The 20,722-nt window shown below is 36.4% G+C and overlaps 1 protein-coding gene across 5 annotated transcripts in view; it reads right to left on the bottom strand.

Annotated features, from left to right (window-relative positions):
- The window catches only part of LOC103500140 (uncharacterized), a 30,784-nt gene extending 11,562 nt beyond the window's left edge, over nucleotides 1–19,222 (bottom strand). For 3 of the 5 annotated variants that reach the window (XR_539983.3, XR_539984.3, XM_008463347.3), the window contains exons 1-2: nucleotides 18,109–19,219; nucleotides 14,330–14,620 (exon numbers count right to left, since the gene is read on the bottom strand). Coding sequence is in view for 3 of the 5 variants with exons in the window: in XM_008463347.3 (XP_008461569.2) it covers nucleotides 14,330–14,620; nucleotides 18,109–19,015 (1,198 nt within the window). In the remaining 2 variants the exon portion in view is untranslated. Of the gene's footprint in view, nucleotides 1–3,998; nucleotides 4,230–12,634; nucleotides 12,682–14,329; nucleotides 14,621–18,108 lie in introns of those variants that run through there. The other 2 variants (XM_008463350.3, XM_051085780.1) reach the window with 2 other exon arrangements.
- Between the last annotated feature and the right edge of the window lie 1,500 nt (nucleotides 19,223–20,722).

The raw sequence follows: 20,722 nt of genomic DNA on the forward strand, positions 1-20,722 counted from the left end.
AGTACAAGAGAATTATACAGAGAGCAACTAGGTTGACACTCCCTTATCGTCCTCATCAGATGTCTGGGTGTGCCTGCATAATTCTCTTGTACCCCATACAAAGAGTTCTGAGAACAGTGTCAGCCCATAAAAGACAACTACAAGGAGCAAATGCGAAAAAAGAAATGAAATACAAAAGAAACAGCCAAAATACAACTACAAGAAAAACTGACAATTTGGAAAAATAAAAGCCCTCGAATTTAAGCTAATCTCCTAAATGCTATAAGCTTCAAATTCTTTAGTTAAGGAACACCAAGCTGAAGCGTTACAGTCTGCCAACTCAAAACGGTCTAACCATCTCATCTCCTTTATCATGAAACGTCCTTTGATTCTTCTCAAACCACAAATCTAGCAGGGCTTTAACCATGTTCTCCCATAAGAGTCACTGTTTCTTTTTCAGATTATGCCCCAATAACAGCTGATGTACATTAAGACTAAAGTTATTTCCAAAAACCCAAGCAGTTTAAAAAAACTGAGAAGAATTTCCTCCAACAAATTGCAGAATACAAGCAAACAAAGAACAAGTGTTGTAACTCCTCCCCTTCATTTTTGCATACAGGACACACAGATGGAGAAAGGCAGATAATCATAAACTTCGTCTGCATAATCGAGGAGCAGTTTAAAAGCCCCAAAAATCATTATCCAGCTGAGAATGTTGACTCTCCTTTGGCTTTTAGTCTTCCATAATTCTTAATATGATCTGCCATTTATTGGTGAAGAAAGAGAGAGGTGAGAGGTTAACGACTTTACTGAAAATTTACCTGAAGGTTCCAACAGCCATAATGTTTTATCGAAATTATCTGAGATTGACTTCCCGAAATTAACTCCAGCCTTTCTTGGAATTCCAAAATTTCGTCATCTTTGAGCAATAAGTGGAAATTGATAGACCATGGAAAATTGAGTGATCTCAATGATCTGCAACCAAAACATTTGGCGAGAGGGCAATCCTAAAGGGTTTAGGGAAACAGATACTAAGGAGAATGTCACCAACCCACTAATAAGACCAGAGCGCAATGCGGGACCCATTTCCAAGCTTAAATGTTGCCATGTATCCACTTTTCTCCACCTTCTTGAGATGGAAATCCATGGACTTTTCAAACTATTTCCAAATTTTTCCTTCGTTTGTCAATCATAACTTTCTTGCCCGTGAATGCTTCTAATAATTTGGCTCCACAAAAAACCTTCTTCCTTCGAAAATCCCCAAGCCCATTTTGCAAGAAGGGCCACTTCTCTTAAGGCCCCCCACTCCAACACCTCCATCTTTCTGTGAACGAGTTACTTTGTCCCCTTCACCAAATGATTAAGTTCACTCCTCGTGTGTCCTCCCAAAGGAGGTTCCTTATGATTCTCTCAATAGAGGATACCACCTTATTGGGCATTGCGAAAAATGACATATAATATTTGGGAAGATTAGCGAGCACAATATTACATAAAGTAGTTTTCCCACCTATGGATAGGTTAAACCTCCTCCATTTGCCAAGTTTCTTGTGGATTTGGTCAATCACTGGTTGCCAGAAAGCTACTTGCCTCGGGTAACCCCAACAGTAAGCCTAAGTAAATAAACGAAGAAGAAACTGTTTTACAATTCAACTTTTCTGCCATAGACTGCAAATCCTCCTCATCCATGTTGTCACCGTATAGAGCTGATTTTTCCCAGAACACCATTCAAATAAAGCAATAGTATCCTCTAATTTCACTAGCATACCTTCATCATACTGACAAAAGAGCAATCTTCATCAACAAATTGAAAGCATTGCAAATGAATTCTCTCTTTACCCACAATAAAGTCTTCAAACAGCTTGTTCCCATGAAGATTATTCAAAAATGCTCCCAACACTTCGCTTCCTAGAGAAATAGGAAGGGAGAAAGGGGATCTCCTTGCCTAATTCCTCTAGAAGTGAAAATTCTTCCACAAGGTCTATCATTAATAAACAAAGAAAATCTTGGATTCAATATACAACCCATGATCCAAGAAATCCATTGCCGATCAAACATTTTACAAAGAAGCAACTTTTCAAGGAACACCCAATCCACATGATCAAAGGCCTTTTCCAAATCCAGCTTTAAGACCCAACCTTTCTTTTTTGGCACAGAAACCTTCCACAGCTTCGTTGGCAATCAAAATCGGATCTAGAATCTGTCTTCCTCCTATGAAAGCATTTGAGAGGGGCCAATGATGGTTTTTGTTAGAAATAACGGGCTTAGTTCATGATGAAAGTCCATGGGTAGTTAAGATTTACTTTGCCCTAATTTTTTATTCTTTAAATTAGACTCGTGTTGTCTATAAATTTAACCCCTTTTGTAGCTTTATGATTATCATAAAATAATAAGAAACATATATATCATGGTTTTTCTCACTATACTAGGGTTTCCACATAGATTTTGGTTCTTTCTTCGTTTTTATTTGTCAATAATTTTCATTACTTTCTTCATCTTGGTTTTTTCTTTGTCGATAATTTTCATTACTTTCTTCAACCTTACCGCAAGAACTTTGTCTATGACCTTATAAGAGAGTCATAAGATTGATTGACCTAAAATCTTTAACTAGCACCACATCCTCCTTTTTCTGAATCAAAGATATAAAATTCTCCTAAACACAAACATTAAGTCTTCCGTTCTCATGAAATTTTGGAAAAGAGCTTGAAAACAGTCTTTCACAAAATTCAATGTTTTACAAGAAACTCAGTTGTGTATCCATCCAAACCTGCGGCTTTATTCTTCCCTAGGGCTCTTATTGCTGAAAATTTTTCTGTTTTGGAAAAGTGGGCTGTAAGTGTAGCATTTTGAGCTGTGGAAAAGCATGGCCAATAAAAAATGAGAGGAATATATCTATTTCCAGGAACTCACTTATATAAACTTGTAAAATTCCAATATAAGGTATTCAATTTCACATAAGGATTTAGTTGCCATCCCTTAATCGTTATTCAGTGATAAAGTATCTATTTACAGGAACTCTCTTGTATACCTCATTAGACAGGTTTACTACATTTGTTAAGTCCCAAGGTTTCACCTAGGGACACTCTGATCACACGTCGTTTACAAAAAGGTTAGTATCTGAGAAAGTTGTTCTAATTGTGCATGTAGATGATATTGTCATGTTAAGAAGATGATACGACTGAGATCACCAGGCTGAAAAAGAAAATGTCTGACGAGTTTGAGATCAAAGATCTAGGAAATCTAAAGTATTTCCCTGGAATGGAGGAGGCAAGATCAAGGGAAGGGATCTCTATCTCACAACGGAAATACACCCTTGACCTATTAAAAGAAATAGGCATGACTGGATGTAGACCTGCTAACACTCTTATTGAATTCAATGTGAAACTAGGAGTTTCTGTTGACAAAGATCATGTTGATAAAGAGTTCTTAATGTACCCATCAAGTAGGTAAGTTCTCTCTTCTCTCTCCTCACTCCCCTCGTCTTCTACTCCTTCCGACACTTTCAAATACCAGTTTCCCAATGAGTAAGTTAGAAATGGAGGTGGGAAACTACATAATTTTGGACTCTCCCTACTGTATTTGGTATGAGAATGACTTATTCCAAGTTGAAGATATGGAAGCAGAAAAATCCTACATTCATCAAGCACCCAACTGTATTGGTTCCAAGTGGCTATTGAAGAACTATGTCAAAAATCAGTACTTTTTCAAGAAAGAAAGAATCGACAATGGCATAACATAAGTCTCAAAATTCAAAATAGAGAAACGGTGGGTTTTAAGATCAACTTTTGACCTAGAACAGGAGAATCATTCATACATACTCTATCGGGCAAGGAAAAACAAGGCTGCGAACATTTCTGAAAATGATGAAAAGCTTCAAATCAATGCATGCTTATATATGACATGGTTTTCAGTTCAGAGCAAGCCGAAAAGTAGTCACTCTGAAGATATTGGCCAACCACAAAAAGAGAAGAAGGATACCTATGCATACAAGATTAAGCAGAATAAGATCTCTGTTTTGGACATGAAAAAACAAAGCATTCGCCAACATTGAATTATCAAGAATCCAAAGGTCTTTCAAACAGATTTCGACAATCTCTGGGTTATTACACGTCTATTTGAGTTCAACAGTTGGGTTGAGAATAAGAAAACATTACAAACACTCTTCCAATCAGAGGTCATCATCAACCCGTTGTTTGCATAAAATACTTTAATTGATATTGATCAACGGTCACCGGATGAAGTGATAAAGCATCCTGGAAAATGGCAGGAATTGAGTTAATACATATCAGACCTTTGTATGCAAGAGGCTATGGAGAATGATCTCGATTAAGAACCTACCCCCAGACTACTGGAATAATCAAACTTTTGAAACAATCGAGGCCTACTTTAGGGGTTTATCAGACATATCCATAGAAATTTTGAATTTTGTAATGTATCAGAAGACAAAAAGAGAATCTTTGTGGGTTCATTCCGGCAACACTTGCAATCAATGATGAGAAGAGAGGAAATATTTTCTTAAACTTCGGCAATAATCAGTCAACCCACCTAGTAGTCAGAGAGGATATATTTGCTTATGATTTTTCAAATGCAGTGAATGTTGTTAGACTAAATCAAGTTTTGAACAATAATGAAGTTTGTTAAAAGATCAGCATGAGTTTCTTCTACCAGCAAGGATGCATGCACAAAACACCTAAAGTCCATATATTCAATCAGAAAAGTTCATTCAGTTAAAACTTCATAAACATGAGTTTGCTTCACCAAAGCCGAAGAAGGTGGCTACTGGCTAGCACTTGAGGTTGGTCAATGCAAACTCTCTGATGGAATCCAAAAAGGTGCAATCAAAGAAGAAAAGAAAGTTCTATAGGGTTCTTCGATTTTCCTAAATGGGGAAGGCCAATCGATGCTTTACAATCCAAAGGAAGGGTTGGATCCTTTGGTGCAGCCGCCTGACATTACTAAGGAAGATAATCAGTCATCGGGGAAGTTGAGCATTAATTCCTTCCTTCCAAAAAGTGTAATTAATGCTCACACAGCTGTAAATCCCACTGAGGCACGAAGTTTAATCAGCAATTCCTTCACTTTTGGAGGGAACAATGACAGCAAGGATGCATGCACAATACACTAGAAGTCCATAAATTCATTCAGAAAAATTTGTTAAGTTGAAAATTCAGAAACAAGAGTTTGCTTCACCGGAGCTGGAGAAGGTGGCTGCACACGAGCTAAACCTCAATGTCAATTTGAACTATTTACTATCTGATGGAAACCGAAAAGGTGCAATCAAAGAAGACAAGGAAGTTCTTTTGGATTCTTTGGTTTTATTAAATGGGGAATGCCAATCAATGCTTTGCAATCGAAAGGAGGGGTTGCATTCTGATAGGACTCCTATCTTTGATATGAAATTCTTCTTTATTTCAATATAGATTTACAAACTGAATTGACAGAATATCAATTCAGTATTTCACTTTGTTGATCTTCCTCTAAAGATGCAACAACCAAACTCAACGTGAAAATTGATAACTAACTTTCCCGCCTAACAACTTCTATTTATACTAGATAGCTCACCGACTTTAATCTCTCCATGTGTTATTTATTTCTTCTCTTGTAAACGAAGTTGATAGGAGGTCTAACATTACTTCCCCCTTTCAAATTCACCTTGTCCTCGAGGTGAAGGTTGGGATAGAGTTTATGCATCTCATCATAACTTTCCCACGAAGCTTCATGATCAGGGAGCCCTTGCCAGGCAACCAACACTTCCCAATTTCCAGATTTATCCATCCTGTACTCTTGAACTTCCTCTGGATGTGTCTGCCATTCAAACTTTTCATTAACAAACTGTATTGTTGGCAACACTCCCAATTGGTCTCCTACATATGTCTTCAATTGGAAAACATGGAAAACAGGGTGAATAGCTGCATTTGCTGGTAACTCCAGCTTGTAAGCTACTGCACCAATTTTTTCCAAGATTTTATAGAGCCCAAAATATTTCGAAGAAAGCTTCTCATTTCTTTTACTTCTTAACGTAAACTGTCTGTATGGACGAATTTTTAAGAGCACCAAATCTCCAATCTGAAACTCTACATGTCTCCTTTTACGGTCTGCATATTGCTTCATCTGTTGCTGAGCTAACAAGAGATGCTCATGCAATGCTGCCAATGTTATATCACGTTCACGCAGCTGCTCATCTAGTGTTGAATCCGAAGTTCCACCCTCTCCATACGACAACAATGTAGGAGGCTTGCGTCCATACACCACCTGAAATGGAGACATGCCAAGCGCCCACTAATATGCGGTATTGTACCAGAACTCGGCCCAAGGCAGCCATGAAATCCATTCCTTCGGCCTCTCACTACAAAAGCATCTTAGATAAGTTTCCAAGCCTCTGTTTACCACTTTCGTTTGGCCATCAGATTGCGGATGGTAAGCAGTGCTTTTGTTGAGCTTTGTACCAGCCAATCTAAACAATTCTTTCCAAAAATGGCTGAGGAAAACTTTCTCTGTCTAAAACAATAGAAGAAGGAAATCCATGTAAACGAACTATTTCCTTCACAAATAAATTTGCTACTGTCTTGGCTGTGTATGGATGTTTTAAGGGTAGGAAACGACCATACTTGCTCAAACGATCAACTACAACAAATACCACATCAAATCCTTTCGCCTTGGGCAATCTTTCAACAAAATCCATGGAGATATCACTCCAGACTTGTTGTGGGATTTCCAAAGGTACTAAAAGACCAGCCAGTGATAAAGCCAAAATCTTGTTACGTTGACAAATCAACCACTCTTCACAATGTCTTTTCACATCAGACTTCATGCCCTCCCAATACAATTCGCTTGCCATTCTTTTATATGTCCTTAGAAAACAAGAATGCCCTCCCACGACTGAGTCATGAAATGTATTTAACATTGCTCGAATTAGGGATGAAGTTTTTGATAGAACCAGCCGATTTTTGTAATGCAGCAACCCATTCTTCAATGTGGACTTGCTGTCTTTCAGCCCTCCTTCACACAAAGCAAGAACTATTTTCTGAAGTTTCTCATCTTTCTCCACCTCTTCTTTAATAGTTTTCAAATCAACCAAAACTGGTGCAGAAATTCCACACAACTGAATATCCGGTGGTTTTCTGGACAAGGCCTGGCTTATAAACCACTTCAAATGAATACCCCAGCAATTTGGATACCCATTTCTGATATTGTGGTTGGACAACTCTCTGCTCCAACAAAAATTTAAGTAATCACATGTTTTCACAACAAATTTTGTTCCCAACAAATAAGGCCGCCAACGTTGTACAGCCAACACAACAGCCATTAGTTCCTGTTCATAAACTGATCGAGCCTATCTCTCATTGCCAAGGCATGACTGTAGAAAGCAATAAGCCTTTTCGATTGTACTAACACAGCACCCACCCCATAGCCTGAAGCATCCGTTTCAATTTCAAAAGGATGATCAAAACTAGGGAGAGCTAATACTGGTAAGGATAACATTGCTTTCTTTAGCTTTCCAAATGCTTCCTCGGCCTCATCATTCCATTTGAATCCACCCTTCTTAAGTAATTGAGTTAATGGGGCAACTATAGATCCATAATGTTGTACAAACCTCCTGTAGTAACCAGTCAGCCCAAGCAATCCTCTAACTTCTCTGACATTCGTTGGACATGGCCAATCAGCTATGGCTTTGATTTTATCTAGATCAACTTCAACTCCTTCTCCACATATCACATGTCCTAGATATTCAATCTTTGGCTAAGCAAAATTGCATTTCTTCTTATTTGCATATAAGGCATGCTTTCTCAAGGTAACAAAAACCTTCTCCATATGATCTACATGTTCTTTCTCATCCTTGCTATAGATCAAGATGTCATCGAAAAACACTAGAACAAACTTTCTTAAGTACGGTTTGAAAATAGTGTTCATCAATGCTTGAAAAGTGGCTGGAGCGTTGGTCAAGCCGAATGGCATAACCAGGAACTCATAGTTTCCTTCGTGAGTGCGAAAGGTTGTCTTTGGAATGTCTTCATCGACCATTCTTATTTGACGATACCCAGATTTGAGGTCTATCTTTGAGAACAATGTAGCTCCATTAAGTTCATCAAATAATTCCTCCACCACTGGTATTGGGAACTTATCAGGTATTGTAGCATTGTTTACTGCTCGATAATCTACACAAAAACGCCAACTGCCATCTTTCTTTTTAACCAGAAGCACTGGACTAGAGAAAGGGCTTTTGCTTGACCAAATAACTCCTGAAGTTAACATCTCTTCCACCAATTTCTCCATCTCTGCCTTTTGTTGATACCCATATCTATACGACCTTACATTGATTGGTTTGGTACATCTTTCAGATGGATATGGTGCTCAATCTCCCTCCTCGGAGGAAGCTTCTCAAGCCACTCAAAGACATCTTCAAATTGCTTTAGCACAGTATGCACAGGGCTGGTTTCAAAATGTAATGTTTCTGTCATACTGTGCTCTGATTTCTCACAGACTTCCACGGCTCTACATTCGATTAAAAATCCTTCATCTTGATCTCCCCAAGTTTTAAACATACTTTTAAGACTGATCCGAGCCTTAGTTAAACTAGGATATCCTTTAACACAAATCAGTTTTCCATCCATAGTGAATGTAAGTGTTAGATTTTTCCAGTCGACTACTGTCACTCCCAAGGAATGAAGCCATTGCATTCCTAAAATAACATCCACTCCTCCCAGCTCAAGAGGTAAGAATTCTTCTTTTGAACTCCAATTCTTCAATTGAATTTCTACATTTTCGTACATACCTTTGTCTTGTATTGCTGTACCAAAACCTAAGATGACTCCATGTGAGTCGTTTCTTTGGTTGGTATTTGCAATGATTTAACCAGCTTCTCGAATATGAAACTGTGAGTGGCCCCACAATCTATCAAAATAATCACCTCTGTGCCTCGCAGCTTCCCTCTTACTTTCATTTGCCTCCCACAACAGAGTTAATAGACAACTCTACATATGCTTTCTTTTCTTTCTCTACTTCCAGCACTGCTAATCCCTTCTCCTCTGTTTCTTTTTCTTCAATTATCTCGTATTCTTCATCCTCATTTACCACAACAAACATCTTCAGCTCGTGCAATTCCTTCATCTTGCATTTATGATCGACTGAGTACTTTTCGTTACATCTAAAACAGAGCCCCTTCTCTTTTCGAGCTTGAAACTCGGCATCCGGCAATCTTCTTGAATTCGTTTCTTTTCGAGCATCGTTGGCATTTAAACTTCTCAGAGTGATGGTACGGATAGGAAATGTAGTATTTCCTTTATTTTCAACTGCAGTGTTTCCAATCACGCCTCTACTATTCGTTATAGTTTGTGGAGGATATTTCCCGCTCGCAAAACCATTCAAATTGGCTTCATTTCGGATCAGCTCTCTGTTTTCAACGAGTTGAGCAACCTACATCATTTCGGCCAATCCATTCGGTCGACAGAAAGCAACTTCGGCTCTTATCCACGAAAATAAACCATTCATGAACGTAGCTTCAATCACTTTTTCTTGAACATCAGATAAAGGAGCGACTAATTTATCAAAAAGATTTCAATACTCCTCCACCGTAGTTTCTTGTTTAATTCGAAGAAACTTTCCTAGGATCGTTCCATCTCTACTCGATCTAAACCGTATTAACAACCTCTCTTTTAGATTCGACCAACTGAGGAATTTGTCTCTTTCCTCTTGGGAACGATACCAGTTTAAAGCTGGCCCGTCGAAACTTATAGTAGATACCAACATTTTTTCCGATTCAGTGAGCTTATGAATTTGGAATTACCTCTCGACGCGAAACAACCATGAATCTGGATCATCTCCGACGAACACTGGCATTTCAACCTTTTTGAATTTATTCCGATCCAACGAGACTTCTTCGATCTCTACTTTCTTTTCATTTCTGCCTTCCGAATATTTCGGTCCGATTCCGTCGATTTGCTTGACGTTGCTTCACTCTCCTTTCCTTTGATCATCACAGAGTCACGCGCAACATATTCGGTAGTATGATCGCTTGCTGCAGTTCGATCTTTCGTCATCGATTCCATCATTAACAGTAACATTTGTTGCTGCTTTTCGAACTGTGCTCACATCAGTTCCTGGTTCTTCACAATATCATTTAAGCTCAATTTGATGACCAGCATCTTTCCTAACTCTTTCTTCATTACTGCAATTTCCTGATCGATCATCTCCAATCGCTCTTTGATCCTCGTCTGAACCATCCTTCCTTCAAGATCGACGGCTCTGATACCAATTTGATAGGACTCCTATCTTTGATATGAAATTCTTCTTTATTTCAATATAGATTTACAAACTGAATTGATAGAAGTCAGTATTTCACTTTGTTGATCTTCCTCTCAAGATGCAACAACCAAACTCAACATGAAAATTGATAACTAACTTTCCCGCCTAACAACTTCTATTTATACTAGACAACTCACCGACTTTAATCTCTCCCTCATTTTACATGTGTTATTTATTTCTTCTCTTGTAAACAAAGTTGATGAGGTCTAACACATTCTTTGGTGCAACCATCTGACATTACAAAGGAAGACAATCAATCATTGGGGCAGTCGAGCATTATTTCCTCCCCTCCAAAAGGTGTAATTAATGCTCAAATAGCTGTAAATCCCACTAAGGCACGAAGCTAAACAACAATTCCTTCATTTTTGGAGGGAACAATGACGCAGAAGATGAGAGGTGCCTTTAAAGAAGAAAGAGAGATTTTCAACTGCTCCCACTTTATTGCCCATCGAAAACCCAAGAGGCATACAACCAAATTTGTTTGATTTAGCTTCAGTCCAATCAGTTAATTACCAGAACTCTACCACTCCAAGTTTTGTCGTTAGAGGGTCTCTTTCTCCTGTTTCTTCAGCGTCGATTGTCCATTTCGCTAAGGCTGAGTCAGTGACCGTTGCAGCTCCTTCTAACCTCAAGCGTCTCCTCTTCATGTGCATCTTTTTCTTCTTCATCTCATGCATCCTCAGCCAAATCTAGTTTAAGAGTTGCATCCAAAAGGCATTCAAAATCAAAGAACCCTGGCATCCCTTCAAGACCTTCACCAAGCATTTTGTTAGAAGGAGTAGGCCGAAGGAGATCTCATAAAAGGCTCAAGTAAATAGAAAGATGTCAAACCAAAATCCCAAAATTCTGAATCTTTTAAGGTAAAAGATATACTAGGACAAACTTCTTCATCTTCAATTACCGCAAACATTCAGAATTCCAAAAAGGTACCTTAAGGGCAGAATTGATTTTAGATCAAAAACCTGATTCTTTGAAGGTAAATTGTACACAGGCTCAAGTTCCTTCTCTTCCAATCAGATCAGACCATTAGAGCTCTTTTCATCCACACTTTAAATATTTTGTTTTCTCTTTACTTCCCCAAAAGTCACATTTTTTAGAGGCTCCCCTTCCCAAACTCCAAGCCCTCCATCCAAAAAGAAATGTGACTCAGATTTTGACTCTCCTTTTAGTATGAGCAATGAGGAAGTTGATCATTAGGGGAAGTCAAATGGGCTAGAGGATCATTCTTTGAATGACCCCCGAGAAATTGATCTCAATGATTTGTTTCAGAATAAAGAGGAATTGAGTGTTGAAAAACAGACCCGGTTCCAATAAATAGTAGAGAAGTGAAATTGATTTTTATCGATGAATCTGAATACTGAATTATAAAGTATAACATGGAACTAAGAATGAAATGAATTGAGAAGATCTCAATTTGGTAGTCTAGGGTTCTCTCCTGTTATCCTGTCTTGCAAGGATGAAACAGAGACTAACAACCTTTCAAAAATGACTAACTGACTTCCCTCTTTACAGCAGAGGCTATTTATACCTCTACTTACTAAACTCAATATTAACTAATTAATAACAACTTCCGTACTCCCATCTCCTTTCACACATGCCATGCTCTTCTTTCCCCTTCTACTGTACTGTAATATGATAGGGGTCTATCAAACCCCTCTCAGTCTCAACATTGCAAAATTCCAGCCCATTTAAAGTCACTAGAAGATGAATGCAAACTAGTTTCCGTTAAAATCTGATTTAAGTCTTTTTTTGTTTGTTTGATAAGTTACATTGGAATTTGTATAGTGAAACTTCTGTGGTTTGAAGGTTGTATATAAAGATATTGGGATTCAAGTCTCTGGAAACACTTAATTCAAAACTAGTAGTCTCCCAAGAATCAAAGAAGAAGTTGGGTGGGCTCAAGAAATGTTTCCAATTGGTTGAACAATTATTGCTTTTTAGCAGTTTTGTGGTTTCTTCATAGTGAAGTTTCAGCAAGGCTAGTTGTTGTTCTCTTGGTATTCCCTCTTCACTCATCTCAAAGCATATGGTGGGCAAGATGTCAGCTAACTTTGGGTTCCTGTTGGAAATCTGTTTTAATTACTTTGTAGTTTGTACCTAGTTTACATTCTAGTTTTCATTTATTGTTCTGGATAAGAGGATTTCGATTAGCTCTGTCATTGTTGAGTTTGATTTGGTTATTGTTTGTATTTGTTTAAGCCTTTTGATCTCTCTATAATTCTCTTGTACTTTGAGCATTTGTCTCTCTTTATTATTATTAATAAAGAGACTTGTCTCCGTTTCAAAAAAAAAAAGTTTCTACTATTAAAGAGAGGTATCAGTGTCTAGTGGGAAAGTGAATTTACTTATCTTACACTAGACCAAATATTTCCTATGTTGTCAGTGTTAGTTTATGCAGACACCCTACAAAAAACATAAGAAAGTTGTGGGTTAGATTTTGAGATATTTGAAAAGCTCTCCAAGTAAAGGTATGCTATTCAAGAAAACAGACAAGATTGAGGCTTATATTGATGCTAATAGGGCAAGATCAGTTATTAGCAGAAAATCTACCTCTAGGTATTGTCTATCTCTTTGTGTGGGTAACCTAGTTACTTGGAGAAGTAAAAAGCAAAATGTTGTTGCTAAAAGCAGTGCTGAAGCAGAATATAGAGTTATGAGTTTGGAAACTAGTGAAGAAATCTCGTTGAATAAAGTTTTGTTTGATCTTTGTCAGGACAGTGTTTTACCTATGAAGCTCTATTGTGATAATAAAGCAGCTATAAGCATAGCCAATAATCTTGCACACATGATAGAACAAAACATGTGGAAATTGACAAACACTTTATAAAAGAGAAATTGGACAAGGGCAGTATCTATTTTCCATATATTCCATCTTGTCAACAAGTTGCTAATGTTCTCACTAAAGGGTTTACCCAAGCCAAGTTTTGATTCATGTGTTAGCAAGTTGGGTCTGATTGACATCTATGCCCCAACTTGGTTCCGCCATGACCTCTATAAGCAAATAAGTTGGGCGCTAGTGGAGGAGCAAATCGTAAACCCAATGTCAACAAAATTGCCATATACCCCTCAACTAACACCATAGTAATATCTAGTACCTAACATAAGCATAAATTGTTGTGGTTCCGTCGTGACCTTTGTAAGAAAATAAGTTGGGCGCTGGTGGAGGAGCAAATCGTAAACCCAATGTCTACAAAATTGTCGAGGAAGAGTGTCAAGAAACCATGGTGCTTTTCCAAAAGAAGCATCATTGAGATTTTGCAACAAATCCAAGATTCATCCATTGGATTATCATTAGATTAGATAATGAAAGGAGTTTATTAACAAGGCTGAAGAAAGTATTGAGGTAAATGGGCATTTATAAAAGCATTGTCCGGTAGGACTCCCATCTCAACAAAACAAAGGAACAGATTCAAGAGGAGAAGAGACAAGTGGAGGCTGGACATTAACCTCTAACACACTTACACGAGGTAAAGGGGAGAAAGAAGGCTATTAGTGTCAGGGAAGAAGGCTCCCAAAAAATCTGGCAACTGACAAGTGTCCTTTGGTCTTTTAGAAGCTTACAACTTTCTGCTTCAGGAAGCATCTTTATTGGATATCACTGTCTTGTTATTGTATCACCGTTTTCTTCCATGGAAAGTTGTATTCTGTCTGAAAAAAACATCAATTCTACTTTGTTAAATCCCATCACATCCTATCATCTTACTCCAGATCCACACTGAGGACTTGACTGGGGAGTTTCGGTTCTGACCATTACCTTCATGAAGAAAACTACGCCTACCTTAACCTAGAAACCCTATCCTAGTTAAAGCACAAAGTAAAGAGATCACAATAAAAATCTACTAAACCACACCCCTCCTAAATGAATGATATAGTCAAACTCACCAAGGTTAGTATAACCTCCTCAATCCAAACTAAAAAATCTAGAGCATAAACGTGTGAAGTTTCCAATGGTCTACTCTCAGTTCAAGCATTTGATCGCAATGTTTTATTCAAAGCTTTTGTAGCATAAGAACATCTATAATGTATAGAACAAAGAATCGGACAAGCATACTTATGGATGTATCAGGGAAACTGGTCAGCATTTGAACTTTCATTAGATGAGGTAATGGCCGAATGTTGCAAGAAAAATCGAATCCATTAGCAGCATTAGCAAGGTGCAACAGATGTAAATCACCAACAGAGTCCAGGATCAATATTTTCTTCGGAGACAGTGCTTGAATTGATATTGCCTTTAATGACATCATTTTTGCAGATTTCAGGTCTTCATTTGCTCTGCGCTTCAGTGCCACAAAATATAGTCCTTCGCTCGAATCTTGCCTCAGTTTTATGCATCTTGGTCTAACTGCAATTAAAGAAACATAATCAGAGCCATATGCCAACTTATTCACAACTGAAATGTTTTGGCACCAATGAGATCAAAAAGTTTTAACAATAACTATTTTTAGCAAAGCATTGATAAGTGACTTGACAAAGCTTATGGACTCGATTAATATAATAAAAATAGAAGAGCAAAGACAACGGCTCCAACTAAGGATTTTATTTCAATCAGAAAACAGGTGAACTCTCCAAGTTAAACCTCTTCAACAATCAGTAATTTACCATCTAGAGGCATCCTTATGAAATAAACCAAAGGACGGCACCTTCAGCACCCATTTCCTGGCCATATAAGAAAAACCTAAAAAACAAGTTGTTAGCTAAGATAATAAATAAATTATAAGTTGTCATGAAAAGTATTCTGAGTGCAAATCAGGCAGCTGGACACAGTTAAAGATTGCATCTATCCATTCAAAACAATTAGCTAAAAGAAAGAAGTGTCTATCCACCATACCTAAGAAAGAAGGCTTTATTTCATATCTCATAGACCTGATCATCGGGCTTCACATTCTAATTGTATTGAAAATAGTTTGAAGAAAATCACAAATTCCGATATTGTTACCATTTAAACCACCCCAAAATAAAAGCATGGAAATATAAATAACGGTTTGTTCCACAATCATAATAACTATCAAAAACATAGAGAACAAATAAAGGCCACTAATGTGCTTTCATTCCACTGCTCAAGTTAGCTAGAAGAAGCTTGTTGACCAAGTAATTACAGTGCTTCATTCAAGAGCCAAAAGGCTTTGTGGTGTCGAGTAATTACAAGGAAGTGTGGTCCTCATCCTTTTTGAGGTGTTTGTTTTCCCCACTCTAAAAGGTTAAGATTTCCAAAAAGGGCAAGAAAATTTTCTTTGTAAATCTTACATGGCAAAGTCAATATTTAAACCACGTGCAGGGACCTCTTCTCTTTGGGGGGCTCATTGATGTTCTCTCTGCATAGATGCATATGAGGACCTGGAAAACATCTTACGGAAAGCCATTTCACTCAATTGGCTTGGTGCAAATTTTTGGATGTTTTCGCTTTCAGTGTCCCATTGGCACTGAACAAGGAATGCGGGAGTGTGTTTGAGTGGAGGAGGTTTCGTTGAATCTTCCCTTGGAGAAGGAAAAAAAACCTTTGGGAGGCTCTTTTTTAATTATTATTCTTGTATGGGAGATTTGGCTTGAGAGGAACCGTAAAGTTTCTAGTGAAGTTGACAGGTCTGTGGAGTTGTTGGAGATAATGAGGTTTTATGTCCCAGTTTGAACTCTGTGACCAAGGATTTTGGTTATTATCAACTAAGTTTCATTCTTTTGGATTGGAGGCCCATTCAGTAGTTCGTTGGGCACCTTCTATTCTGCAGTTATTTTTTTATATATTCTTGTTCATTCTTTTTATTGAAAAAGAATAAGAAAGCAACAAAAGATATACCTGGAAAACTCTAATATAGGGAGAAAAACTACGATAGAAGCACTCTTACTATTTTCGAATAATCAAATAAATACAAGGGGGAAGAATATAAATAGGCTCCAATAAGCCCCAACAAACAAGGAAATAAAACTAGGGCACAATAATTTACAAAAATACCCTTAACTATAAACACACAACTAGCATCTTATTTCCAACTCTTTTATTTCTCTCCATAAAAGCTTCATTTCCTCAAAAACAATAATATTGAAAGAAAGGTATCAAAGCAACTCTAGAGGAGAAGGAATATTTCTTATATTTGGACACTCAAGATGTGAACTTGGTTGATCTATTGTTGGGACATTTAAAGGAGTCTATAAAGCAACTTCCAAAACTTTTCTACAAACCAGTATTACCTTCCTATATCCTTCTTCCTTGATCTCTTAGGTGGTGTTTGGGGTAAGAAGTGAAATAGTGAAAAGTAAGAAGATATGAACAGTAAGGAGTTGTGAACTCTAGGGACCCACAGTGTTGGATTATCCTTGATAAGATAAAATTTTGACTTTTGTACTAGTGGGACCCACCAACTCATTGGACCAAACAAGGAATAGAGTTCATAACTCCTACTCCCCAACTCCTACTTCACAACTTCTTGGGCCAAACACACCCTTAGGTTTCAAAATCCTTTGAGTAATAGGGAAGTGGTTTAGGGATTGAATCTTCTTCCTCAATCCCTCTCCTTTGGTTTTTGTCGTCCTTTATTCAATAAGGAAATGACAGAGGTTGCCTCTACATTGGTCTTGCTTGATGAGTTCAATTTCAGGTTGGGAAGAAAGGATGTTCTCAGTTGGAGTACTAACCCTCTCAAGGGTTTCTCTTGTAAATCATTTTTTCGGTTGTTGATAACGTTATTAAGAGCATGCTTGTCAACCATGAATAAAAGGATAGTATCATAAGCAAACTGTTTTGTTTTTCCGTAATAGATATCATTGGCAACTGTAGGTAATGAATAGTCAAGAAACCATTTCCCAAATCAAAAACATGACTAAACATGCATACTAGAACCATGGGGCAATATCCTACTAAGGCAATCCACAATCAAGATGAAAAGAAAAGGTGAGAGAGGGTCCCCTTGGTGAAGGCGTCTAAAAGCCAAAATCTTTTTTCTTGGGTGGATCAAGAAATTTGGAGAGGAAATGCAAACTCAGATCCATGTTCTCCATCTAAGACCAAAACTTTCTGCTGCTATAATTTCACAAAAAAAAAAAAAGTCTCAGACAACTTTGTCAAATGCTTTCTTGATGTCTAAGTTTACAATCACATCTTTCTTTATCCTTCAAGCTCATTAGAAATGAGCAATCCATCAAGAATTTGTCTGGCCACAAATGTGGAATCTGTTTTGGTCTGAGAAAGAATATTCTTGAGTCTGTCCTGTTCCTTAAAAAACAATAGCATAGATTTCTCTCATCTCCTCCATCTATAGTAAAACAAACTTTCTTGGACACTCCTATAAATTATAATTCTTGATAGCATACAGTTGCATACAATTGAGAACTCCAATATATTTAAAGGCTCTGAAGGAGAATAACTAATTCCCTAAAATCCTAACCAAAGCAGTCAAAGGTAATGACTAACTAATCGCCCAGCCTTAAAGCCTAACAAACAATAACCAGCCAGCTCTAAATAAAATGCTCTATAAAACAGAATTAAAGAAGGCAAGCTAACAAATTCATAACAGACCCCAATATTGCCCAAAAAGCTACATAGCTACAATGCTACATCACATACACTTTGAATAAAGATTGCTCCAAACTCTTGAATTTCTAACATGCCGCCTCAAACTTCAGCAAACGCATGGTATTATAATTATGCTTACACCTATCTTGAGCAATTAAAAGAAGGCTTTCAGGATTAAAATTATGATCAGAAGTTCTAAATTACAGGAGACGCAACCAATATAACTAAAATGTGCGCATAATATACATTTAAATGTATCTCTCTTACTGTGAAAACTAAAAAAAATGTATCAAATAAACTAAAGTAATAAAACTCTCTTAACTTACCAAAACTAGAATTTTTGTCAAACTTCCCATCCAAGCATCCATTGCAAGCTGAATTTCCAGCATCTTCACTTCTACTGGCTTGTAAATTGAATCCGTTGCTGCTAACAACTAGAGAACCACCGTTCAAGTCAGTGCCTCCAGAAGTTCCACAAACATCTCCATGAGGCAAAAATGACTTTTGAACTTCACGCTTGCCATTAGAAGATGTATTTGCATTCAGATTTCTAACTTTTCGACCACGCCCTCTCACAAAAGGCCTCAAATTAACAACCCTAATCCCGTTATCTTCCCCCAAAAGCAAAAACCCAAACGAAATGTTAATCGACCAAATGGGTTTGCAGCAATCAATCACAGCACATCTCATCAATTTCAAACCTATATCATCATCGCCGTCTCCCACCATCTTCACCGCAAAAACCCAAATCTTCAAGCTCGAAACAGAGTACATGGCGAAGAAATTGACTGACCCAGCTAAACGAACCGAAATCCCATGTCTAAAATTGACCAAAACACCCAATTTATCATCAGATCGAAGATCCTTCTGCGTGCAAACAACTGGAGCTCTCCTGAACAATTTAGAACCCTCCAAGACATAAAACCGAAGGAGAATCTGAGAGCCACCCTTGTGGGGGCCAGAGACCACAAACAGAACCTTAGTATCGGAGTTGGAATTAGAATTCTGAAGGGCAACAAAAGCCGCAGAAGAACATGGAGAAGGCACAACCACTTGAGGGGAAGGAAGAGAGGAAAGTGAGAGAGCGGAAAAAGAAGGGTAGAGAGAGAAAGAAGAATCTGAGTGCATTAGAGCGAGAGAGAGAGAATGGGGTTCGAAGAGAAGGGAAGAAATTTGTGGGGAACAGAGAGAAGGGTTGGGAAGGCTGAGCTTGGTAGCCTGTACAACAACCATTAGAGGATCTTAACAACTAAAACGCCAAAGACCTGTGAGAGAATCGTTAAGGATGCTGTTGCAGTAATTTTAGAGACAGGGAGAGGAATCGACGGGGATGTAGAAGGAGATCAACATTCAAAAGAAGCATTTTTTTCTTTTTTCTTCTTATTCTCTCTTCTCTCTCTTTTGAGTTGGTTAAACCTCCACTCGGGCTTTTGAGTTTGGGATTTTATGCTTTCAGGTTGTAAAATTTTTTCTTTTACAATCCAAAGTTTTTGGGACTAAATCTAGAATTCTTTTTTAAATAATGAATAATTTGAATGAAGTCGTGTATCTGAAAAGTGGTGGACTAATGCATAGACTACATTTTTTTTTATATTTTAATATTAAATATTCAAATCTCAAAATTTTAATTTTCAAAATATCTGTTTTATTAAATATCTTTTTAAATTTTAATTTCTAATTTTCAAAAATATATTTCTTTATCAAATATTTTTCCAAATTTTAAATTTCGATCCTCAATTTAAAAAAAAATTGTATATATTAACAAAATATGTTATTAAATATTTAAATCTCTAAATTTCAATTTTTAAAAATATCTTTTCTTATTAAATATATTTTCGAATTCTAATTTTCAATTTTCTAAAATATTTTTCCAAATTAGATATCTTATTAAATATGTTATTAAAAAATATAATATCTAATTTTAAAATTCTTGCCATACTTTTTTCATTTTGATTCTAAAAAAATTAGATATTTTGTTAATATCGGTGGATTGTAAATATTTTTATAATATATTTTTTAATAATATAGTTTGTTAATATATATATATATATATATCTTTTAAAAGAATTAGAGATCAGAATTTAGAATTTGGAAAAATGTTTTTATAAATTGGAATTTGAAATTTTAAAATATATTTTTGAAAATTAGAATTTGAAGATTTAAATATTTAACAACATATTTTGTTAATATATATCTCTTTTATAAAAAAAATTGGAAATTGGAATTTGAAATTTGGAAAGATATTTAATAAGGAAAACGTATTTTTGAAAATTAGAAATTGGAATTTGGAAAAACATTTAAAAAGAAATATATTTTTGAAAATTGTAATTTTGAGATTATATATATATATTAAATATTAAATATATAAATATTAAATATCTTTAAAAGGAAAAAAGTGTGGGGTCCACTAGTACTGGTATACAACTTCGTCTAAATTACCCTTTGTCAATAGTTTGTCTTCTACCCTGTTTTTGACCTTACTTTTAAAAAACATATTATTTAAAAAAAACAAATTCTTAAATCTATGTAATAGGTAACTCTTTTTTTTCAATTTAGTCCATAAATATGGAAATTTCACAATTTTACTCTTTAAGGTCCCGTTTGGGAGAAGGAAATGAAATGATTATATAGTTGTTTTCATGTTTGGGACAACGAATAAGGGGAGGGGAAGAAATATATTTAATCCTCTTATACCTTCTTGATCCTTCTTTTTCTCCTCTCAATCCTCTCTTATTTCTTCACTTTCCTCCTAAAAAGGTGTGATATCATTTATAATAATAATAATTATTACTATTATTTTAAATTAAAAATTTTATTATTATTATTTTAAATTAAGAAATTTATTATTATTATTATTTTAAATTAAGAAATTTATTATTATTATTGTCATTAATAATATTTTTATTATTTTAATACTATATTTCAAAATAAAATTGTACA

Source organism: Cucumis melo, chromosome 6, assembly GCF_025177605.1.
Source record: "Cucumis melo cultivar AY chromosome 6, USDA_Cmelo_AY_1.0, whole genome shotgun sequence".
Lineage (NCBI taxonomy): Eukaryota > Viridiplantae > Streptophyta > Magnoliopsida > Cucurbitales > Cucurbitaceae > Cucumis > Cucumis melo.